This window comes from Chlamydotis macqueenii, chromosome 12, assembly GCF_036417535.1.
Source record: "Chlamydotis macqueenii isolate bChlMac1 chromosome 12, bChlMac1.mat, whole genome shotgun sequence".
NCBI lineage: Eukaryota > Metazoa > Chordata > Aves > Otidiformes > Otididae > Chlamydotis > Chlamydotis macqueenii.
Genome location: NC_141567.1, coordinates 3,021,522 through 3,043,734, shown reverse-complemented (window position 1 = coordinate 3,043,734; position 22,213 = coordinate 3,021,522). Strand labels below are relative to the sequence as shown.

General features: G+C 49.4%; 1 protein-coding gene across 4 annotated transcripts in view; it reads right to left on the bottom strand.

The window, feature by feature from the left end:
• IGDCC4 (immunoglobulin superfamily DCC subclass member 4) overlaps positions 1–22,213 on the bottom strand; it is a 92,407-nt gene that overhangs the window by 7,436 nt on the left and 62,758 nt on the right. For 2 of the 4 annotated variants that reach the window (XM_086756895.1, XM_086756898.1), the window contains 13 exons: positions 19,611–19,766; positions 18,672–19,082; positions 17,849–18,013; positions 16,620–16,757; positions 15,008–15,181; positions 14,214–14,447; positions 10,646–10,753; positions 9,682–9,865; positions 8,865–8,992; positions 8,160–8,330; positions 7,502–7,639; positions 6,893–6,998; positions 5,821–6,055 (listed from right to left, as the gene is read on the bottom strand). In XM_086756895.1, the coding sequence (XP_086613021.1) occupies positions 5,821–6,055; positions 6,893–6,998; positions 7,502–7,639; positions 8,160–8,330; positions 8,865–8,992; positions 9,682–9,865; positions 10,646–10,753; positions 14,214–14,447; positions 15,008–15,181; positions 16,620–16,757; positions 17,849–18,013; positions 18,672–19,082; positions 19,611–19,766 (2,348 nt within the window). The remainder of the gene's footprint in view (positions 1–5,820; positions 6,056–6,892; positions 6,999–7,501; positions 7,640–8,159; positions 8,331–8,864; positions 8,993–9,681; positions 9,866–10,645; positions 10,754–14,213; positions 14,448–15,007; positions 15,182–16,619; positions 16,758–17,848; positions 18,014–18,671; positions 19,083–19,610; positions 19,767–22,213) is intronic. The other 2 variants (XM_086756896.1, XM_086756897.1) reach the window with 2 other exon arrangements.

Below are 22,213 nucleotides of genomic sequence, written 5' to 3'. Positions count from 1 at the left end.
TCAGCTTCCCCTTGCAATAAACTTTTGAATGCACAGCTCTGTGTATGGGAAATGTGTGCCTTTAAGAGCTGAAGTTATTTAACAGCTCAGACTATTAGTTCACAGGCAGAAATGTATTTTCTTTCCAGGTTTTGAGTTTATTGGGCTGTCCTGCATTTACCTGAGCTCCGCCTTGCTACTGACTCACATACATGTAGAGACATACATGCACACGCGTGCTCAGACCTAAGGAAGACGTGAGTCTGGCATCTCCGGATGTATTCCACAGATGTTACACAGATTTGCACGGATGGAAGTGAGAGGCCGACACAAGACTGAAGCGAAGAGAAAAATCCTGACCTGACACAACTGTGAGCGTGTCCTTGTGCATACAGAATAGTGGTGGTGTGAGCACGATGGCTGCGAAGGGAGAAGATACATGGCACGTCTACTCAAACCCGCTAACCAGCTATTGCTCACTGTCACGCAGGAAAAACCTGGGTTTCTGCTCTGCATCTGTGGCTGCTACTTACACAGGCCAGACTATTCCAACAACAGTCAACGTAGCGCGAGCCCAGCGGAGACGGCAAGGAGATTTCTGACATCAGCCTGACCTTGGGTGAGTCATTTGACCTCCTTGTGCCTCGGTCCATCTGGCTGGAAATTAGGTAGAAATACAGGACCAGATGTTGTGTGTGAGCCAGGCATTCCTAAGTCAGCTATTTACCAAGAAGCAAATGCTACCTCGTGCTGTCGGAAGGCACATTATAGCGCTCATGTACGTGCTGAAGAGCTGCCCGAGCCTTTCCAGAGCGCTCTCTGTCCACCCTGAGTCAACGCCTTGCGGGAGGCAGAGCTCAGCCGCTGCCTCAGGATCATACTTTAAGAGAAAAAAAAAAAAAAGAAAAAAAAAAGTTGTAAAGGCTTCATTTATAGGACAGAACCCTGCAGGACAGCGATGTCCAAACGCAGTGCTGCAGATATCAAGCATTCGCTAATTTAGAAGTGGATGCTGGCAGCAGTGTCTCCGCCATTCCTCTCCACGCAATCCTCAGCAATATATTCTGAGCCAAGAGCATTCCCTAATTGCTTCCTTTCTAAGCGGACAATCATTAAACTACACTCTAATAGCAAGAAATCAGCCAGGCGATCACACACAGCTCACAAGAAGGAATATCGCTAAACGCAAGTACCCGAGGAACGCGTTCAATTTGCTTCTCCTGCCATCTGAAAGGCTTTCTGCAGTTCCAGCGCTGACTGATGGCTTCTGTGCCTCTTCCAAGGAACATACGTTACTGAGCAAATACTGCCGGGGAATTTCAGCGTTGAACCTACACAAATACGCAGACATGCACACAAATGTGTGTCCTATTATAGATGCTCCCGTGCATATTTGCCATCAGAAGGATCCGAGCCTCATACGCATACGTACACACAGAGCAAACTTGAAAACCTTCTTGCAGGCATCTTGCGAATACCAAAAAACGTGGAAAGAAACAGGCAGCTCTCCTGCAATCCCCAACGGACCATCTGTTAGCGGAAATGTCAATCTGCCATGTTTACATAGGTTTTGATGACTCTGGGAACAGCCTGTTCAGCTCTGGCTGAAATTGGCTGCAAGGAAGAACAAACTTGTTTTGTACCAGTTTGCAACTTTCAACAAACAGAAAAAAAACCATCAGCCACACAACATGGCCTGTATCCCACATGTTGTTCAAGCACATTATGTTTGAGAGGGGAGGAAAAAAAAACAACAAAAACCCTCTTGGGGCTTAGTCTCTAACGTGGGGCAGCAGCAATTAACTCTAGGTCTAATTAACTCTAGGTCTGTTTTCATCATAGACCTGAAGAAGGTCTTGTGTGCTTGAAAGCATCTCTGCTTTTTTTAAGCAGTATCTTTTGGTGTAATAAACAATATTATTTCTTTCTACTCAAGGGGGGCTAGTGAGTGGCTGAAGGAAGACAAGGAAACGTTCTCTTGGTTTTTACACCAGAAAAACGAAGGCAAGGAGTGTCAGTCTAATACTAATTTACAGAGGGAAAAATCCCTTTGACAGTTCATTGCAAACACAAGAATGAAAACTAATAAAAACATCTTCCAATAAAAGGTGTTTCCATTACAGCTAAATCCTTCTCAAAGCAAACAAGCCTTTTCATTTTAGCCTTTTTATAGAAACCCTGACTGGTAAAAATGTGCCTAGATCACGTTACCTTCTCAGCGACAAGTAATGATGTCATGCAAATATGAGCTGAGAACGAACACGTAGGAAACGCTGATCTTGAAACCTTCCCTGTTTTATGAGAATGGTTATTTAAACTAGCTTGAAATCCTGCGCAAAACAAGGCTGGGGACATTTCAGATGTGCCCAGCTTTTAGAGTGTCCTGCCCTCAGCCACACCTCTAAACAAGAGGCAACGTAACCCAGAGCTCTCCCCCACCAGAGAAAGGAGAATCTCTGCTAGCTGTCAGCGGGAGCACAGCTCTCACCCAAGACTTTTCAGAAAACCTTGGGACTTTTGTTGCCAGGCAGAAAAATTTCAACACGAAAATGACAAACAGCCTGGGTAGATCCAAGTTCTCCAACGCATTACAGCTTTTGCTCTCCGAGTCACAGTATCTTCACGTTTGTTATAACATAGAACAACTTTACTGGAGTTGCAAGCTTTGACTGCTTCCTTGGGTGCTGCTGGAAATCTTGCACTAATGAATGTGGATCCTTCATGAGAAACGCAGTCCCTGTGAGGAGGCCCACAGGGAAGGAGTGAGACAGCAAGGAGGAAGGTTCCAGCTCACAAGAAGCACAACAGCAAACATTTCCAAGCCAAAACACTTGGATTTGGCTTCACTCAACAAAAAGCTGAAGTCCTCCATGGAAAGCAGATGCTTTTTAACATTCTCCCCCACCCTCTAAATTGCTTGGCCCAAAAGCAGCAGTGACAGAGATGCCTGGAGCAGAGCCATTTTATCATCCTCTGTCCATCTGTCGGGGGAAACAGAGCTGCACCACCACAGTCTGTGCGTTACCGTGTCATTTGTAACGCAGGCTACTGAGGGCATCAGCCCGGGGGTCACTTGAAAGGGGAAGAGAGTAAGGGAGGAAAATCCGTTGCCAGTGTATTTACAAATCCTTGTGCGTGACCACTGGGAAACACACAGGAAGGAAGGAAAAGGGCCCGCTAAATGGCCGAGGGTACTCCTGCCTAATGGAGCTGTCAGCTGTCCAGAGAGCCCCGGCCTGACAGCAACGGCTCAAGGGGAATCATGGCCCTGCGTTCGAAGGAACTGGTGATCTTGACTTGAAAACGTGCAAGGGGACTTCACAAAACCCTTGCCCGTGGTTCCTTGCAGGAGTCAGTTCAAGTCTCAGTGTTGTTACAAGGCTTCCTGCCCTCAGTCTCACTGTTCTGCAGTGCCCACACCTGCAAAATGACGGTCACTCACTCCTGACTGCGTACAGCTCGGGGACAGTCCCTGCTCTGCGTCTGTACATCTCCTAACGACACAGAGCCGCCGATCTCCACTGGAGCCTCAGGTGCCATAAGAATAAGAACAATAAAGAATAATCCATGAAAGGCCAAGCAATGAGCCAGCACGTGAAAAGCCTGCAAGCAAGCGAGCAGCTATCGCTGCCGCCGCTAAAAGCCAAGTGCCGCTCAGCCAACACAACGCAGCTTTCAGGAGCGTAACTTGAGGACGGAGAGGGAAGCAGGCAACTGGAGGTGATGCAGGCCTGGAGCTGCCAGTTCCTTGGCATCACAGCCATCACACTGCCCAACAGTGGCTGCAGCATCGGACTAAGAACCTGTCCTAGCCAACACCCCGAGTTCTGTGGTGACGTGATATGCTGTTAAATAAAAGGGATCCTCGAGACATTTCTCACCCCCTTTCTTTACTCACTAGGGCTGCAAGTGATAGTACCCCAACCTTGAGCGCCCTGGGGAGCCTCCCCTTGCCATGCTGGACCAGGAATTTCCTTCCACAAGGATTTTCTCTTTCCTGTGGCTCTACCACATTCCTTGGCACGGGTTTTCACAGCCCCAGTCACACACAGCATGAGAGATGAAGACAAGCAACAAAGGCAGCTGGTCATTGTCGAGTACAAAGCTCCTGGCTGCACTGAGTTCCAGGCAGGGTCCCCGGTGGCACCTCCAGCTGGAACTGGGCAGTGCAGGGAGAGGGCCTCCTGTGTGGGAGCACATCTCCCTCCAGTGCCCACTCCCAGCAACAACAGTCTGTTGCTCCTGGCCATCACTCGAGCTCTCCCCCACCTGCCAGGCCATCCTCACCGGTCGGCACGGGTGACAACACTGCTCTCCAGGTGGCTGCATGCGGCTGCTCCTCAGTGATCCTTGCTTCCCTACCCACATCCATCAACAAAAAAAAAAAAAGCTCTTTATTCTGCTGGCAAAAATCCTCAGTGAATTTAACTCTCGGTCGCCTTTCCCCACCCAATTAGGGAGGCAGACACACCACAGCCAGAACCACCCCGCTTCCCAAAGCTCTGATCTCGGAACGTAACTCTGCTGCCAGACACTGCCAGCCTCTGGGACAGATGCTGGGGGTCTCCAGCCCTCCGGCTGAGCCTTGAGCAGAGCAGCCAGGCCTTTGCACTGCCCTCTCCAGCCCCTGCTCTGCACCCCTGAAAATCTTTGTGTAAACCTTTGCAGATAGGATCGCAGCTTTGGAAGAGAGATCTGGATATGCTGCCTCCAGAAAGGCTTCCCAGGGGAGGGAACTTCCCACCCAGACCTGTTTTCAGGGTAAGTCACCATCACCGAAAACATTTGTTCCTTATTTAACAGAAAGCTGTAGGAAATTCCTCACACTCTTCGGCTTGGGTCCAGAGAGGCAGCTACATTCCACCCAAATCCATAGATGTAGCTTGGCTGCAAACCGCCTCCTTCAACTGAGCGCTGATCTGCCACGGCACTTGGGGATGGCCAAGAGCACGGCTTCGGCTCACGGGACTACTAAAGCCAGCAGAAGATGTTGTGTTTCCAGAAGACCAAACCCACACCGCCACGAGCAGCAAGGACAGGTCCCATGGTTAGCCAGGGATCCTGAGCTCACCTTCCCTCCAGCAGCATGCGAGCGCATCGTTGATGCAAACGCAAAATCCCACGCGCTCACAATGCATTTGTTTTACTGAACCTCCTAATTACTTTACATGCTCTCTCTGGGCTACAAAGACAGACATAAACAGATTAACTAAATTAGGCTAATTAAAGGTTCCCTAATGGAATGAAATGTTTCAGGCAAGCTTGAGAGAGGAAATGGGCAGGGAGCAGCGAAAGACAATGCAATGTCAGGCAAACCAAGCAGGGCAGGAAAAAACTACTGCAAAAAACAAGGTTCACAAGTAAAACACAATTTCACCTCTTGTATATTTTCAAGGGTATTACAGTGAACACACTATTTATGGACAAAGCTCCTTTTACTCTAAGAAAAAAAGCATCTTGGAAGGCAGAGCATCTGCTCTGGACATCACACTTTCACCACACATATGCCATCTGTATGTCACAGCAACAGGAACAGCGCGGCTTTCTGCAGCAGATAAGCTTGGTAGATGCTTCTCTGGGGATGAGGGGTTACTGTCCCAGGAGATAAAAAGGGATGGAAGATGGCACGGGGATCCCAAACTTAGATCTGGCAGCCAAGACTGAGCCAGTCAGTTTCACAGAGAGGAAAATGCATGGCTGCTCAGCACCAGCCCGCAGCCAAGACTACCAGCACTTTGCAGAGCCAGGACAGGATCAGACCCTGGCTTCCCAGCAGCGGCACACCAAACAAAGGCTCTTACGTACAGCGGGAGCCCAGTCACCATGTGCATGGGGCCTTACCTTCCTCTTCCCGTGGGCAATGTCCTCAGGGAGGCTCGTGTGGATGAGGCTGTGCACTTCTGTCAGTTCTGTGATGTCCCCCAGGGGCACGGGTGCATCCTCCGGGAGTGGGGACATGAGGGACTCCAGCTCATGCGAGTCCAAGGTGGCACTGGGAGCTGCCACCCCTTGTCTGCTCCGGTGGTAGTACGTGTGGTTGTTGGCTGCCTGGGAATCCAGGCCTGGCAGGGCCTCCCTGAGGGAAAACAAGCAAGAGCTGACACCTTTCATGAGCCTCACTTTCCTCTGTCCCTAACAGCCCCAGATTGCCAAAGTGATCCCTTGCGGGCCACTCAGCCTGTCCCTGTGGGCGTGACCAGGCGCAAGCCCCTGCCCTGCCGCTCCTGAGGAAGGAGATCCTCTGTCCACATCCTGCTGTAACAGCTTTCGCTGCAGTAACCTCTCCCCTGACGCATCTCTTCATCACCTTCACTGATCCTAAAGGTCACACAAAGCATGGTGCTGGTTGCAAAACCCTCCCCTCACAATCGCAAGGGCAGCAGAAAACACGAGTCCCAGCACTAGCGCAAGCGCTCTCTAACCCCTGCCCGTGCGGAGCTGCGCCAGCCCTGTCACCTCTGCTTTACAGATAAGAGACACAACAGGGCAGAAAGGCTTGGTGGCCACGTTAGGAAGAGACTTTAGAAGCTGCTTGTTCCTAGTCCTGAGATCTGCCCCAGCTCAAAGCTCTTTTCAACAGCTAAGCTGGTTTCCGATCCTAATCTTTCCAAATGCTTGTGGCTGGATTCAGACCCCTGGGATAGCAGGAGGCTTTGGGTTGAGTCCAATCCTCCTTAAACCAGCCTGTCAGTCACTGGGAAGTCTTTCACCGTTTTCCCAACTCTAAGTTAACAAGCCCTTTCCAAACATCCTTACAGCTTCCTCAGAAGCAAAATACTGCCCACACCAGCAGACACACGTAATAATCTGGCAAACATTACCTGATGTCACACACCGCATCCCAGACAGCCCAGCTGGACTGTCTCCCTCCACATCAGCCTCCTTTACCTCCTGCAAAGGCCAGGAGACCTACCTGTGCTTGCTGTTGCGGAAGCTGGCACACATGCAGAAGAGTATGCAGAGCAGCCCCAGGCAGACTCCCACAATGATTCCAGTGACCGAGTGGATATCCAGAACATCTAGTAAGGGAAGGACAGAGACATCATTTCGGCAGTTAGCAGGAAGACGGTACAAAGTGTCTTTAACTTTTGGTCAGAGAAGCACCAGCTTCACTAAAACCAACAGGTGATGCCTCTGTACACAGAAAGGAAGATTATTTGGCAGTGACAATTCACAGCAGCTTAAAGCAAACTGGCATCTATGGACATCCATGAATTTCACACTACACAGGCCTAGCGGAACAGCAGGAAGATGCAGGTTGTGCAGGCCCTTCCACAGGAGCTGCGATGGGGAAGAGAGATGAAGTTCTGGGAAACGGGTTCTGGAGCTGCCTGAGGCCTGTGGAGCTGCACATCTGAGGACTCGCTGTGATCCTCTGCACTGGCCTACACACAGTTACATCTCGCATCCTGCGTGGTGACACCAGGCAATTCCTTGGCAAACAGAAATGCCACGGCTGACAAATCGCCATCTTCAGCAACGCAACTCGCTTCCTGCAGTGGGACAAGGGGGAAATCCGTACCAGACAGCTTCTCCCGGAGGGTGTGCACATCCTTAACGTTTGAATAGGGACCGGATCCCACGACTGTCTTTGCTCCCATCTTGAAGAAGTATCTGGTATCACTTTCCAAGCCATGAACTTCAGTGCTGAAGATATTTCCTGATCAAAAGCAAGTCAAAAGAGATTTAAAATGTGCACTTTCAAGAGTATTCAGAGGCTGCAGCAAAGCAGCAGTGGAATTCTGCTGGACCCTCAGAAGGGAGGGATTTTGTGTCATGAGCTCCGAGAGGTAACTCCCACACCTCTTCGGTATTAACGACCTTGCTGCTTGAAGACCTGATGATACAGACTGCACGTGGTGCTGCTGGCACACGTTCTCCTAGGAATTACTGGCTGCCAGCCTGTATCGGCAGGATATTTGCTGGATGACAATGGCTATTTCAGCCCTAGACACGTATGATTTCATGTCTCTCAGCAGTGGTGTCCCTGGACTCTCCTATATGAGGAGAAGCAAGGCCCAACATATGCTCCAAGAAAGGTGGCAGCATGAGCTCTTCAATGTTTATTTCTATGTGCTTAAAGTGGCAAAAATCAGGGCAGCAGGACCGACCAACCAGGGCTCTGCAGGCAGGGGAGAAGGCAGGAGGAGGAGGTACTACAGTACCTCGAGGAGGCTCACCTTCTCGCGTCAGCAAGGTCCACATGTCATCAGGCTGCGTGTTGTTGGCGTTGTAGAGGATGAGGTACTCCACAATGATGCCGTTGGGCTCAGCAGGGGGGCACCAGTGCACCTGGACAGCGTAGGGGTTGAGTGGGTGCAGCCGCAGGTCAGATGGAGGAGTTGAGGGACCTGGCAGAGACAAGTAAAGACCCAGCATGAACAGCAGAAATGAGAAGAGCAGCACTCAACCTGAAGGGCATGATGATTGCTCTCTGCAATCCTTCTCAGCGGTGCCACAGTCATGTTTGCAAGCATAAAATGCTGAGTGACCTGGCTGGCCAGACATCTCACCCAAACAAGCTGTGGAGAGCGCAGAGCGCAGCTGCTGAGCGCAATACAAGGCAGGACTTGTGCATCATGGCCAATCAGCCAAGGCAAACGCGACGGTGCTGATGAAGCCACGCAGCTCAGTTTGAGGCTGCAATGTTGGTGATATTTGAAAGAATATTCCTAGCATATCCCTGCTCCTTGTTGCTTTCTTCTCCTTCTTCCCCAAAGCCTTGGGAAAGCCACCAGGATGCTTAGTGGCTCTCAGTCTTTTAAGTACTCAGGGACACCCTGGAGGTGATTTGAGATCACCATGTCTCTCACAGGCAGATTAGATTAGATAGACATTCAAGAAAAGCCGGGAGAAATCAGGATTCAATTCCCATGAATACTCACGGTCAGGAAGGGTGAACCGCTCCACCACGTTGCCAAAGGGCCCATCGATGCCAACGCCATTGGACTGCACGGCAAACTCATACCTGGTGTAGGGCTTCAACCCACTAATGAGAATGTCTTCATCCGAGCTGCCGAAAGAGGACACACTCACAAGGCCATGAACACTAGATGGTTCTTCCACCCACTGTCACTTTGGTTCCTTACCAGGAGCACGGTACGAGGTTATCCTAACTCTTACAGTATTTGATTTTTCACCTAAAGCTTCATCTCCTGCAGTCATGTGAATGCAAGAGCTCCCAGATACAGAGCAAAGTAGGTTGCCAGCCTCCAGGACCATTTCTGATGATCTCAGCACTTGCTGAGTAAAGCTTGAAAACACAGCCTGGTTATAGGCTGAAAATCTGCACAGGAACCCAGATTTAAACTACACCCCCAAATTATTGTAACTGCTTAAACTCTAGCAATTTTTAAACCAAACTTGTGAGGACCATCTCACAAATCATGAATGCTTAGATACTGGCCATAACTGCACCTGGCTTGGTAATTAACAGAGAAACAAGCATGTAAGGTCCAACCAGAGAAGAGAAGATGCAGAGACCAGCCAGTAAATGACCCCTTGGTATTTAAGCAATGGACAAGTCCCAGTGCCACAGTTCACCAGCTCTGGATGTATCTGTGACCAAGGCAGACCTTTCCAGGATGTGAAACACCCAGGATTTTGCTCAGCACTGGAACTTCCATGAAGGTTCCTCCTGCCCTCTGTTTATTCCTGACATCCGCGATACATGGCAGATGAGCCCTTAGCATCCTGCTTTACCTTGTGTAGTACGTAACGAGAGAGGCGTTCTTCAGGCCCCAAGGGCTGAAGCGCACAGTGTAGTTGACAATCTTGACTGTGGTGAAGTCCGGTTTCTTCCACCTGAGCCATATGGAAGTTGAGCTGTTGGACTCTGCATAGACTTGGACTGGAGGCAGCGGAGGACCCTTCTGCACAGGGGGATCTGTGGTCCAAGACAAAAAGGGAAAAGAGATGTGGAAACGTACATTACAGTAAGGCAAGGGACAGCCACCACAGACACAGAAAACACGGAATAAAATAGGCCTAGGTTGTGAAGCCTGCACCGATACGCTGGCCTCCCGCATAAGCCTAGATGTCCGGCTTAGCCCTTCTGTGCGTGCAGCGGTCCACGCTTTTCCTCACACGTGGGATAGATCACAATGAGGATCCATGCACCAAGGTGGTGGCACGTTACTGTGGAGCACTGGAGGTCAGCTGCAAAGCTACCTACCCGACAGGCCCGCACCAGGGTAAGGAGGAGCCCAAACTGTTCACCGTCCCACAATGGACCGGCAGAGCTGAGAACAGAGCCTAGGTCTTCAGAGCTTTTACTTTCTTTATAACACTGCAAAAAGCCTGGCATGCTGCTAACTCACGTCCTCTAATCTTTATCATGGAGGAGATGAAGCCCAGGTTATCTGGCATTTCCGGGACCATCCCTGAGCCACTAACGGGGCCAGAGAGAACACAGTGAAGGCCATCCACACCCAGTACAGGAACAACCTAATGAAAAGGGGATATTTTGCTCCTTTCTGTCCTTCTGAAGATAATTCCTCCAGTGCAATTTGCAAAGACTGTCAAAGGAAGTTCCCTTCTACTGGGACATTCCTCATTTTGGTATTGTCCCTCCTGAAGTTCATCTTCTGTAACTTCACCTCTACCCTTCCTTTGAAGCCGCATGCCAAGCAGAAGAGACAGACAACAAATGAAGGGCATTCCTCACCTACTGCTGCTGCAGGTGCCTTTTCTGTTTTGCCCTTCCAAACCGCTGCATAACCATCTTCGTGCTTATTGAATGCCACCAGCTTCACCTCATAGAGTTTCCCAGGAGCTGGAAAAATCAATCAGTGTTTGTCTGGGGTTATTCTTGTTACCAGCCCTCCCCAGTTAGACATGTTTTCTTTGATCTGATCAGCTTTTCTCAGCATCCAAGAAAGCAGCTTGAACAGAGTTGTATTTGCTAAAATACAGCGGGGAGCCCCCCGTTCCACTTACAGGCTTTCCCATTCAAATATTGTCTCACAACTGATGCACATATCATCACAGCTACTTTTCAGTTCTCCCTTCACTTTTTACAGAATTTATCAGCAAATGGACTTGCCCCAGCCACCAAGGGTTAACCGGTGTCATGGCCTGCAACACATCACCTCAGCATCTCCTGATCTTTCTCCTTTGCCAGCTACTAAAGAATATCATCATATGTGTGATGACTCCTCTCTCTCCTCCATGGAAGTGGATGCACTGCATTGTTTATTCCTGAGGAGTGAGGACACCCTCTCCTTTCCAAAATGCATCTCCCATTTGGAAGAAAGATCCTCACAGCAGTGAATAAATCAGAAAGGTCTGATTCCAGCACGTCCCCACATGTCCTGTTAAGTCACTGGCAGCTTTTGTTGTACAGTGACTATTTTGCCTCCTCAGCAGAATTTCTTGATTTGCAATTAGAAAAGCTCACGCAAAACCCGCACTAGAAACCTGAGGATCCTCATTACAGATGCTTCCCATCAGACAGCCATGCGCTCTGTAGGGAACCTCACGCTTGGACCAACACTGAGCTGCAGGACAGGGCGCTCTGTCTCCAAGCAGCGCTGCCCTGGTCCAAAATTCACTTCCCTCTTTCCTCCCGCTTTTCATCAGCTGAAATACTCCTCTGCTGTGTTCAGTAACATCTGAGGGATTTTTTTAATGGAGATCTTTAATCAAAGAAACAACTTGGGAGATACAAAGTTCTCAAACAAGACGCTCGTCAGCCTCTCCCCTCCGCAGCCAGCCCACGCAGCGGCTCAGGGAGAGCAGCCCAGACTGTCTTTGGTTGCCTTGGCTGCAGCGCATTGATGAAGTTCGTTAATTTGAGACGTGCCTGTTCATTCCCTGCCCTGATAGATCACTGCTCTCTTTGCCAGACAACATAAGCAGAATAAAACCTTTCTTATTGATGCCAATTTTATTATTACTGCACTGATTGCGCTCCCAGAGGCTAATGGTACCAATTACCAAAGGCTTTCTCTGCTCCACAACACATGTTCGCGCTCAGAATATAAAAACAGTTCAGCCACATTTTTCTCCCGAAAAGAATCCCAAAAGCAAACAGAGTTTTGTCTGCCTCCAAGGCAGCCTGATCTGCGTTTCCACACTCTCCAGCCCCAGGAAAATGTTTCAAAAGCACACAAGGGTGATGAGACCAAAGGGCACTCAGCGCCCAAACGGCCGGGACCACGGGCTCGGAGGAACAAAGAACTCCCCAGCCCATTTCTCACCAGCGCACACACTGCCTCCTGCCTGAGCATTTGGCCAGGCTTCACTGGGACGCGAGCTCATCGCAGACAATGCGATCCAAGATGATGAGGAAGAGCTCACAGATGCGATGCAGCTGTGGGCAGCTCCTGTTGGAGAATGAAGCGAAGGAAAGAAATCCTCCATCTCCATCCCTGGGTAGGACCAATACAGCAGCCACTTACGCTGGCAGCCAGAGGAGCTCTACTAGAAGATGGAGCAATTCACATTCTGAAAATAGGGTTATTTTGGATTTCTCAGTCAGAGGCTTGGCTTCAATTTTTATACAGGCCCAGATGTTCAAGCTCGTAGAACATGCAGACATAAAGCTCTATCAAGCTGTCAAGAAGCTAGTAGGCAGCATGAAAACAGATGTATTTCACTGCATTCCATCATACATTAAATATAAGCAGAATAATCTAGCCCAGATAATTTCAAATCGCTAATCTGGATGACTGCAAAGTACATCCAATATACTAAATATGCTGTTTCATTCCGTTTTCAAAGTGTTCCTTTTGGGTTGGTGCCATAAACCATACTTTCCTGTAAGTGGGAAAACACCCTGATCTCCAGGGCATTGCTCCCAGAGGAATGCACTCTTCTTTCACAGAAATGTGGAAGATAGGATGAGACCCTTACCACTTACTTTTCATGTAAATTACGGCCCTGGTAGTTGCACACGTCCAGATCCCCTGCCTTTCTCCACACAGTCAGATTCCTCAGCCCTTCCTTTACTCTATGTGTGCAGGAGCATGTAATTCAACAGGGTAAGGGGGAGAAAAGAGAACATCCACGGCTGGAGGAAACCCAAGACTCTCTTCCTGACACAACGATAACCGACACACAACCGCCGAATCATAAGGAAATCATTAGGGCTTGACGGATGCCCAAATTTAAGGAAGTAATTACAGAAGAACAAGCAGCCTTCTCAGCATCGTTGTGCTAGAGCATTTGGAACCAATTCAGCCCACTCCCGAGTCCCTCCACTAACTGCCTTGCCCGTGGTTAGAGCAGCGCGTGATGATGTTCACATGTGGTTTCCTCGGTGCAATAATTACAGACCCAAATTCTTCAGAGAAACTCGTAACTGTTAACACCCTCTCAGTGGTAGGATGGCTGCAACGTAGCTGGAAACGTACTTAGCGATGACACAAACTGTCTTTGCAGGTGCTGCAGCCTGACCTTTACACCACGCATAATATATACGCTAGACGTGTAAGATGAACCAGCACGAGAAACACGCGCCCCACAGTCTCAGCTTACTGGGCAGTAACAGGGATGAAGCATGAAGAGGGGGATGGAAGAACTCTAAGAAGGAGAATCCTGTTTCAAGGATGCATCTGCCACGACTCTCTTCTCTCTCTCTCTCCATCCTGCATCAATGGGCAAATCAACTAATTAGTAGGATCAGATGTTAGAAACAACTCCTTATGGGAAATGCCAAACACAGTTAGCCAGACGAGCAGATCTGACCAGGGTGCTCTCCAGCAACCAACACTCGCTCCTCCATCCCTTTTCGCCTAGGGGGAGGTGGAAAAGAATACTGACCCAAAATTAGCATCCTGTGATTTAGCCCGTCTCTGCATTTTAATACAGGGAGATTTCAAATAGCATTCAATTATGGAGCTTCTCAGAAACACACAGGGAAAGAGAGATCATTGTTCTGACCAGAGATTTTAATCTAGGCACTCTTTATAGCAACACAATAAAAACCACTAATTAATTCAGATCCACTTATTCACGTACACTAAGTATATCAGTAGCCCTTAGTTAAAAATACAATCCCTGCTACGCTGGCATCAGAAATTTCTGTGTTTTAAACTCTGCTTAAAACAAGCCCCAAGAGTCTCACTCCAGAAATTATTTTGGGTGCTGTTAAAAAAGCTCACACAGTCCTGATCCTACGTATCTGCAGCCAAGCAGACAACTGAGCCTGCTGGAAGCATCCCAGGACTGCTACAGAGTGCAAGAGACCCTGGGTTTTCACACCAACTGCTAAGGAGACGTAACCAGCTAACCTAGTCGAGTCAGCTCGTACTGCTTCACTTTCTTTTTCAGTTTTATGGGTCCTACGTCCCAGCTCTCATCTTCAGCACCATCCAAAGGGCTTTCGTCACTGGACTCCTCCTGGCCCACTTCTCGGTAGTAGAGTTTGTAGCCAGATATCTGGGCATGGTTGGCTGGGGGCTGCCATGTTATCAGGAGCGACTCCATCTTCGCTCGGACTTTTAGTTCTGTCGGGGCAAATGGAACTGGAAGAAAAAGACAAGAGAAAAAAAATGTTTATTTCCCTGCCCTACTGAATCCTCCCTGTCCTGGGCAGTGAGGGAGTGGTGTGAGGAAAGAATGTCCCGTGAGTGGGATGTCTCCACTGTCTGACAGAGTGGCACAGTTACACTCTACTGTTGACTTTACCAGCTGCGTGATTCAGGAAAAAACAATGTTACGAAGATGCTATGGGAATTTCTCAATGTGTTTTGAGATCCCACCGTCTGGCTTGGGCTCAGTTCTGTTTGGTGGAACTGTCTATCCACTCCCAAGTATCATAACGTTGGAGCTTGGGTTTTTTGTTTGTTTCTTTCTTTTTTAAGAATTTTCACAGCTGTGCATGGAGGGAGGAAAGAACCACTACTCAGGCAAGCAGCAAGACATACAGGAGCTGCTCAGCAGAAAACTAAAGGTGGGTACTTGAGTATAACCAAAACCGACAGCTATAATTCCTGAACGAACACAAACATCTCTGATCATGCCTCAAGTTCCTCAAGGTCCTGCAAACCCCACCCTGACTCCCAGGCAACACCCAGCCTCCTACCATGTGTCTGGTTGTCTCTGTCAGGGGTCCGATGCTGGGTCCACTCAGAAGGGGCTCCGTAGCCCACGCTGGTGCTGGCCGCGATGCGAACTTTATATACTTTGTTGGGATGGAGCGAGTAGAGAGTGATCTGTGTCTCATTTCCACCCACTTCAATGGAGGTAACCTGATCTGCTGGAAACAAGACAACACCATTGAAAATATGGTTTTCCCTGTCAAAGGGAAAGACAACTGAGCAACCACAAAGCCCAGCTGCCACCACGTGGTCTGCACACCCCGGGCTGGCTTGGCTTTGCCCAGTGCAATCTCATGCCACTAGGGAAAACGAGAACTAAAGACTGGGCAGAGCTGATACCCTGACTGACAACCCCCTTCATTGCGTTGAAAACCATTGAGTCTGCCCGGAGGGGAGCTGTCAGAAACCTTGCTGCTGCTGACGTGATGGCAGAACACAAGCACAGCCGATGGCACGTTACAGTGCTTCTCGGTGCTGTATTTAAATTCTCACCTTAATTTGAACCAGAACTGTCCAGCAGCCCTGCTTTCTGCAAAATTCACACCTTCACCCAGGCCAGACCGAGGTTTTATCACTCCCTCTTCAGCCCACCCAAGTTCACCCAAGTTCATAAGGAAGATAACAGGAAATTTAAACTGAGAACTGCCTAGGATTTTCACTGTAACAACTAATTGGTCTTGCTGAAAATTCATATTGCCTGTTTGGTGACTGCAGAGGTCTTGCTTTTCAGCTTCACCCGGTGTAAACTCATCTGGGAGCACGGTCCCTGTTATGTAACAGCATATTGCTGAGCGTGATTCCTGGACTGCAAATGTTTCCAAGGTTTTACGATGCCACAGAGCCACGTGCAGGCTCATAGCAAAAAAACAAGTGCTAGGAGTCACAGCGCAGCCTACTAATCCAGATCAAACACATGGGAACACATCCAGCATTTCATCACACTCTCCATCCTTCCCTTAGTAAGAATCATGACCCTGGGAAGTGAGAAGCTGCAGAGCTTTGACGGTTTTAAGAGCAAATACCCAGAAGGATTTGCAAAGCAAGCACACGTGGAATTGGAACAGCCGTATCCAGCACAGGGAAATGTTACCATCCTTGCTGGAGGCTTCTTAAGAGTGTCTGACAATATAAATAAAACTGGATAAAACTCAGCACAGCTTGGCCAGGATACTTGATTTTTTTCTGAAAAGGATCACTTTGATTAGACTCCATTTTAAAGGAATTGAATCTGTTTATCCTCCTTCCCCAACCAGCACAAAGCTCTTCCCCAAAAACACCCAGTGCAGATGGCACCAACGGGTTGCTCACACACACGTTCACGGGGCAGCACACACACACACGTGTCCGGCCATTCCCCTGGGGCCACAGGCTCCTCCACACTCACAGGAAAAGGTCCCTCGGAGCAGCATGAAGCAGCACGGCACTGGCACTGCTGCGACCACCACCAGCAGAGCCAGGTTAAGAGAGACCTGCTCTCCTCCACGGGGTAGAAGGGGTCCCCCTGTTCTCAGCCTTGCATCTCCTCCCCTCAACATGATATGCTGTTAACACTGCTGGAGCAGAAGAAACAACCCCCCAAAACGGTGTTTCCCTCACCTTCCTTGAGGGTGCAGTAGTCGATCTTGTACTTTGTTATCTTGCCGTTACTCAGCTCCGGGGGAGGAGGCAGCCACGTCACACGGATGTCACCAGGAGTCATGCTAGACAGGGACAGCTGAGGGGCAGCACTAGGAACTGGGCAGAAGCAACAATGGGAAGTCAGCAAAGACCAGGGAAAGACCTCTACACGTCTCTCTCAGTTGGCTGAAGGCCACTACCTGCTCTCTGCTCTTGGCCCGGCACAGCCACTGGTCACTACTGTCTGTCACAAGGGGGAACCAGCACCACACAGCTCTTTGACAGCTCAGAGCATCTGTGAGGTGTCTGGGGAGGGGAGATGGTGGGCTGCTCAGCTGCAACAGGCTGAGGAGAGCCTGCTGGCCACACCACACTGCTCCTTAGGGACCCTGTGTCCACTGCAAACTGGGCAGGTTAGCACAGACCAGCTAATCGGCCCATGCTGTACTGTGAAGCACGAAGGAGACACTAAAGGAAATGGCTCACAGACCCAAACTTCAGTCTGGGAATCCCCATTCCCTGGAGAATCACAGCTCTGTGCTGCAGGCAGCTTTCACACTTTCAACTCAGCTTTTCAGGCTTCAGACACACACACACACGTGGGAGCAGGCGGTTTGCTACATCAGGAGTACTAGAAGCACGTAACAGACCCAGCAGCACAGCAGGGGCTTGCAAGAGGTCTGCCAAAACCATCGCTTCTTGCCTCTGTCCTGCAGTCTGCTGAAAGCTGTCCATGTCCTCCCCTGTTGGGCAGCTGTCCTTCTGGCTCTCTGCCTTTACTGCTCGCAAAGTGCTACATAATATATGGTAAAATCAACCCAAACTACTGACTCGTAAGGGATCTAACCTCAAGGCTGCTCAGTTGAAATCAAGTCTGGCCCAGGGTCAAGTTTGGAGCAATATCACATGAGCTAGGTGAAAGCCCAGGGGAGCTGACTGCAGTTCCCACAGGATTCTCACAGGCCTCAGTGGCCGTGGGGTCATTTTCATGCTCTTCATCACCCACACTGATGATCAGACTAGGGTGCTTTGGTTTTGGTTGGTTTGTTATTTGCTTTTTTTAGAAGGGCTTCTGGCAAGAAGCTGTGGGAGCAGCAGGTCTAGGTTTCTAGGAGCTGAAACTACTCTCCATAGCACATTCAATGCTCACCATGAGACAGGCCAAGAACATTTTTTTTAGGCATCAGTACCCATCTAATTCAACGCACCGTCCTCCAGGGTTTGAACAACAATGGAAGACGATGTCCGGCTGGCTCCGAGCTGAGAATACGCGACCACGTAGAAGACATAGTTGGTATTGGGTTCCAGGTCCTTGACTTGCAGCTCAGTGGTATCGTTATTGACAGCAAACTGGTATTCCACGTTATCTGTTCCTAGAGCCAAGGAAACACTAATCAGCAGGTCAGTGAATTGCCAAGACACTCCTCAAAAAAATCACTTAACTCACAAGTTCCATAGTGTAAATCCACCTTAAAAGTCTGCTCCAACTTCCCCAGCAGCTGCACAAAACTCATCTCTTACGTGAGCTATTTTGGCAGAAACATTTAATGCCTCAATGTTAACATCTCCATTTTGACTCAAGCTCCTTAATCCATCCATGCTAAGGCAGCTGAAGCTACCAGCTTAATTTTCAGAGGAGCTCTGGCAACAGTTCAGCAAGAGCACTGGCTCGCTGGCTGTTTGGGAAGACAGACCCCAAAAGACTCCAGTGCCTCATTCAGATTCTGGGTGTGAAAAATTTAACGACTACCCCTGTACACAATGCAACTGTTTAATATCTCCATTACTAATCACACCTTTTGCATATAAAAATCAAGGTGTTGGAGGAAAAAGTAAAGAACAGACATAAATTTCCAGCAGTGCCTGGTCCCACTAGAATCCAGACAACTCAGCTACACGGACACATTACTGCTGGTCAACAAGTCAGCGTTAAACTAACTGGAGTTGCCTCACACTTGTCAGTAGCTGGGAATGAAAGTCAACCTGCGCCTTGTGTCTTGTACCCTTACTGCACAGGCAGGTAACACCTACCCACGGCGCGCTGGTAATGTAAGGAGAAGCCAATGATCTGCTCGCTGTTGTACTCCGGCCGCTCCCAGGACACAAGGACTGTGGTGCTGGAGAGGGACACGGCTGACACCTTCTTGGGAGCGCTGGGCAAACCCTCCCGCACGATCACCGAGAGCTTGGCAGTGGCACAAGCCGCGCCCAGGCTGTTCTCAGCCACGCACTGATAGTAGCCAGCGTCCTCCAACCCGATCTGATTGATGACGAGGCTGCCGCTGCTCTGCACCTTCACCCGCCCGTTGGAGAGGATGGCCTCGCCGTTCTTCAGCCAGTGAATGGTCGGGGCTGGCTCGCCCTCTGCCCTGCAGACAAAGCGGGCTGTGCTGGCTCGGGTGCGTGAGATGGTTTCGGGGGCCTGGGAGATGCTGGGTGTAGCTGTGAGAAAGGAGGACAAATTAATGTGGGAAGGAGGAGGAAAAGATAGCAAAGCAAATCCCTTCTCCTCCCCACTCGGTGCCATGTTTTATTCAGCAGCAGCTTTGCTTACAAGATAGGATTTGCCAGGCAGACTCTAGAGGCTTAATTTAGACTCTGTCCAAAAGGAAAAATAAATTCTATATCAATCATGTGCTGCGTTCCCTGATCCTAGGCTGTTCTCCCTGCTGGCTTCCACGATACTGAAAGTTAATTGCTGATACAGATTTCCACCAGGGAACCCTGGAGAACAAGAATAAGGCATAAAACAGTTCAGTAAACACAAGGAACTAAACCCCAAATTAAAGAAGTGACGCTCCCATGGAGAGCTATCCCAACGCAGGGCCCCCTGGCTCTAACCTGGCTCCCATCTTACCCAGCACAGGCCACAAACACTATTTCTTGGTGATCTCCTGCATGTTGGTCCAGTAATCCCCAGCTACCTGGCCAGCGTTTCTACCTGGAGCGTTTATCTCGCTCTCTACTCACCAAGGACGCGGAGCTCAGCTGCGGCTGTAACAAACTGCCTGGTCTGGGGTTTGTTAGCACGGCAGACATACACCCCTGAGTGATGGGGCTGGCTGGAAGGGATGAGGAGATTTGTCCGGCCCAGCACAATTACATCTGTGGAAACGGGCTTTCCATCTGCAGGAAGAAACGTGCACAAGTGTGGGAAGGAGCCCCAAGCTGCCCTTTAGGAGGGCTTGTAAACAACACATCTGCTATGATTCTACTAGAGCCAGGATCACAGCTGGGGAGCACAGCGACCCTCAAATCCCAAACCCCTGCCCAGAGGAGGATTCCTGCTGGGACACTCCTCAGTGCTTGACCGAGCGTCAACCAGCCCAAGTCAACATTGGCCCAAGGCTTAGTTCAGCCTGTAATAACTGAAAAAGTTCTGGTTTGGATCAAAATAGTCTCTGGTGCCTAGGGTGTGCTTGCAATGAGACCTTCTAGGAACAGCACATTCAAGGGAAAGCTGTGCTAACACACCTTTTGCAAAAGCTGCTAGGTCTGACTGCTGACCCTCATGCGCAAACACACACCCCCCTCCTCTGCTCACACGTGCACGTCAGCGAAAGCACTGAATCTCTAACAATCGGGGTTCTTCCCTCCTCTGGGTCCCAGATGCGAACCCAAATTACTGAGCTTCCCGATTCATTCTTTGCCCCCAGCTTGGCTCCTGACCAGGAAGACACCTGGTTCTCCTCGGGGCTTTGGTGGTTGGGTCAGAGACACGGGCTGTGAGCTGCCCTCTCCCCATTCTCCTGGCTAGATGCTCAGCACTGCTGAGTAGGGAAGGAGGAAAGGGTGGCTCTGGCTCCCTGGCCAGGAGCTGAGCCATCTTTCTAGAGCTTCAAACAGCCCTAGGCTCCTCAGCACACCATGGACAAGGCAGTAAGCTGGTGCTGGGCACCGCTTATTCTCAGCATCGCTCTGCTGTGAGAAACAAGGGGACCGTGCTGTTGATACCTCTGAATGAGTGTAGTAATTGTGCAACACCAGACCTTGTCCCTCTCCACTTGCAGAAGCATGGGTGTCTCTCAGACAGCAAAAGCTCAGCACTCACCTGCCTCCGCCTCTCACAGACTCAGCTGAGCCTGTATCTCCAGACAGGAGCAAGTTTTCCACCTCCACTGTGAGCAGCTACACCTACTTTGCAACATCAGCAGGGAACACAGCTGAGATCAGATCCTCTGCCCCCTCCGTCCATTTTGGGGGTGTTTAGATGGCCTCACAGTTCAGCGGTTGCACACTCAGAGGAGGAGACAACCTATGCACCCCACCTGCACTGGAGTGGTTTGAAAATCTGACTCCAGATGGTAGCAATTAGCTGACACCACCAAGGCTGGCAAGAGCCAAACTGGCAACCTGGAGGTACAGTCCTCAGTGCCACCTACATGACTGATCATCCAGTAACCCAGCCCGCTCCTTAACGAAGGCTTGGAAAGAAACATGCTCGTCTAATACAATTTCAGCACAGTTAATCCATCTTTTCTAATTTGAAGAGTCCACACTTTTCAAAGTGGGAAGCAAAGGGGGAACCAAACAAACACTTTAAAATAAAGCATGGCAGCAACTGTTTCATCAACTTTTTCTCACTCCCCCCTCCTCTTCCCTTCGTCCAAAAAACTTTCATAGTGATAACTAACTCTAATAATCTCTCATCTATTACGGGCATCAGTAGTCCTCAATAAAGAAATGAAGATGTGATCTAGCATGGGAAAGCTGCGAACTTGTAATTGTCAAGTGCACAGGACAACTAGAAACACTTCTGCCAGAGCATTTAATTCTTGCTGATTTGATTTCCGCAGTTGAGTCCTCTGAGGTTTTTTTTTTGCTCCTTTTTTTGTGGGGAAGAGGAAATCTTTGCATACACTAAAATCACTGCCTGTAGACAAGTCTGGGCTGAAGACCAACCACAACAAATGGTTACAGGGGAGAGAAGTCTTAAATTGTGACCTGGATTTAGGAAAATAACTGAGAGCCTTTTCTGGAGGAGAATCGACTCCCGTGCTTCAAATGTCTTCAGTCAGAGCCTCTGAAACACTGGATGTGACAGCTGGTGAAGTGACACTAGCATCCTACTCATGACTTAGGCTGTCAGCCCTGGGTAACGTATGCCAGTCTGGCTCATTTGTACACCTCTGCCAAGACCTAAGCATCTTCTCGATCCTTCCATTAGCAATCCAAGCACAGTGAGATTTTTAAATAAAAACCTCCCAGCCACTCCAATGATTAACAGATCTTATAATGTTTTGCAATCCTGCAAGAAACACCTGTTGTTTCTCCAATGCAGCAGCAGATTCCACAGAATCCCGACCTCTGAGCTCCCGGAGGAGTGGCACAGACCTGACCCCACCTCACGACCTTCACTGCTCAAGCTCTTACAATGAGGATGACTAAATTGGATCAAAAGGCATCCAGGCACTAGAACTTCATGTATTTCACAGGTCAGACAACTATAAAGTGAGCTGTGTGCTTTGTAACGTTCTAGATTTAATTAGTAATTCCAACTTAGCAAGGCCGCTCTACACTGCGACACCACCTGCGTCATTAAGTATCAACATAACATTCCTGTCCCACAGATT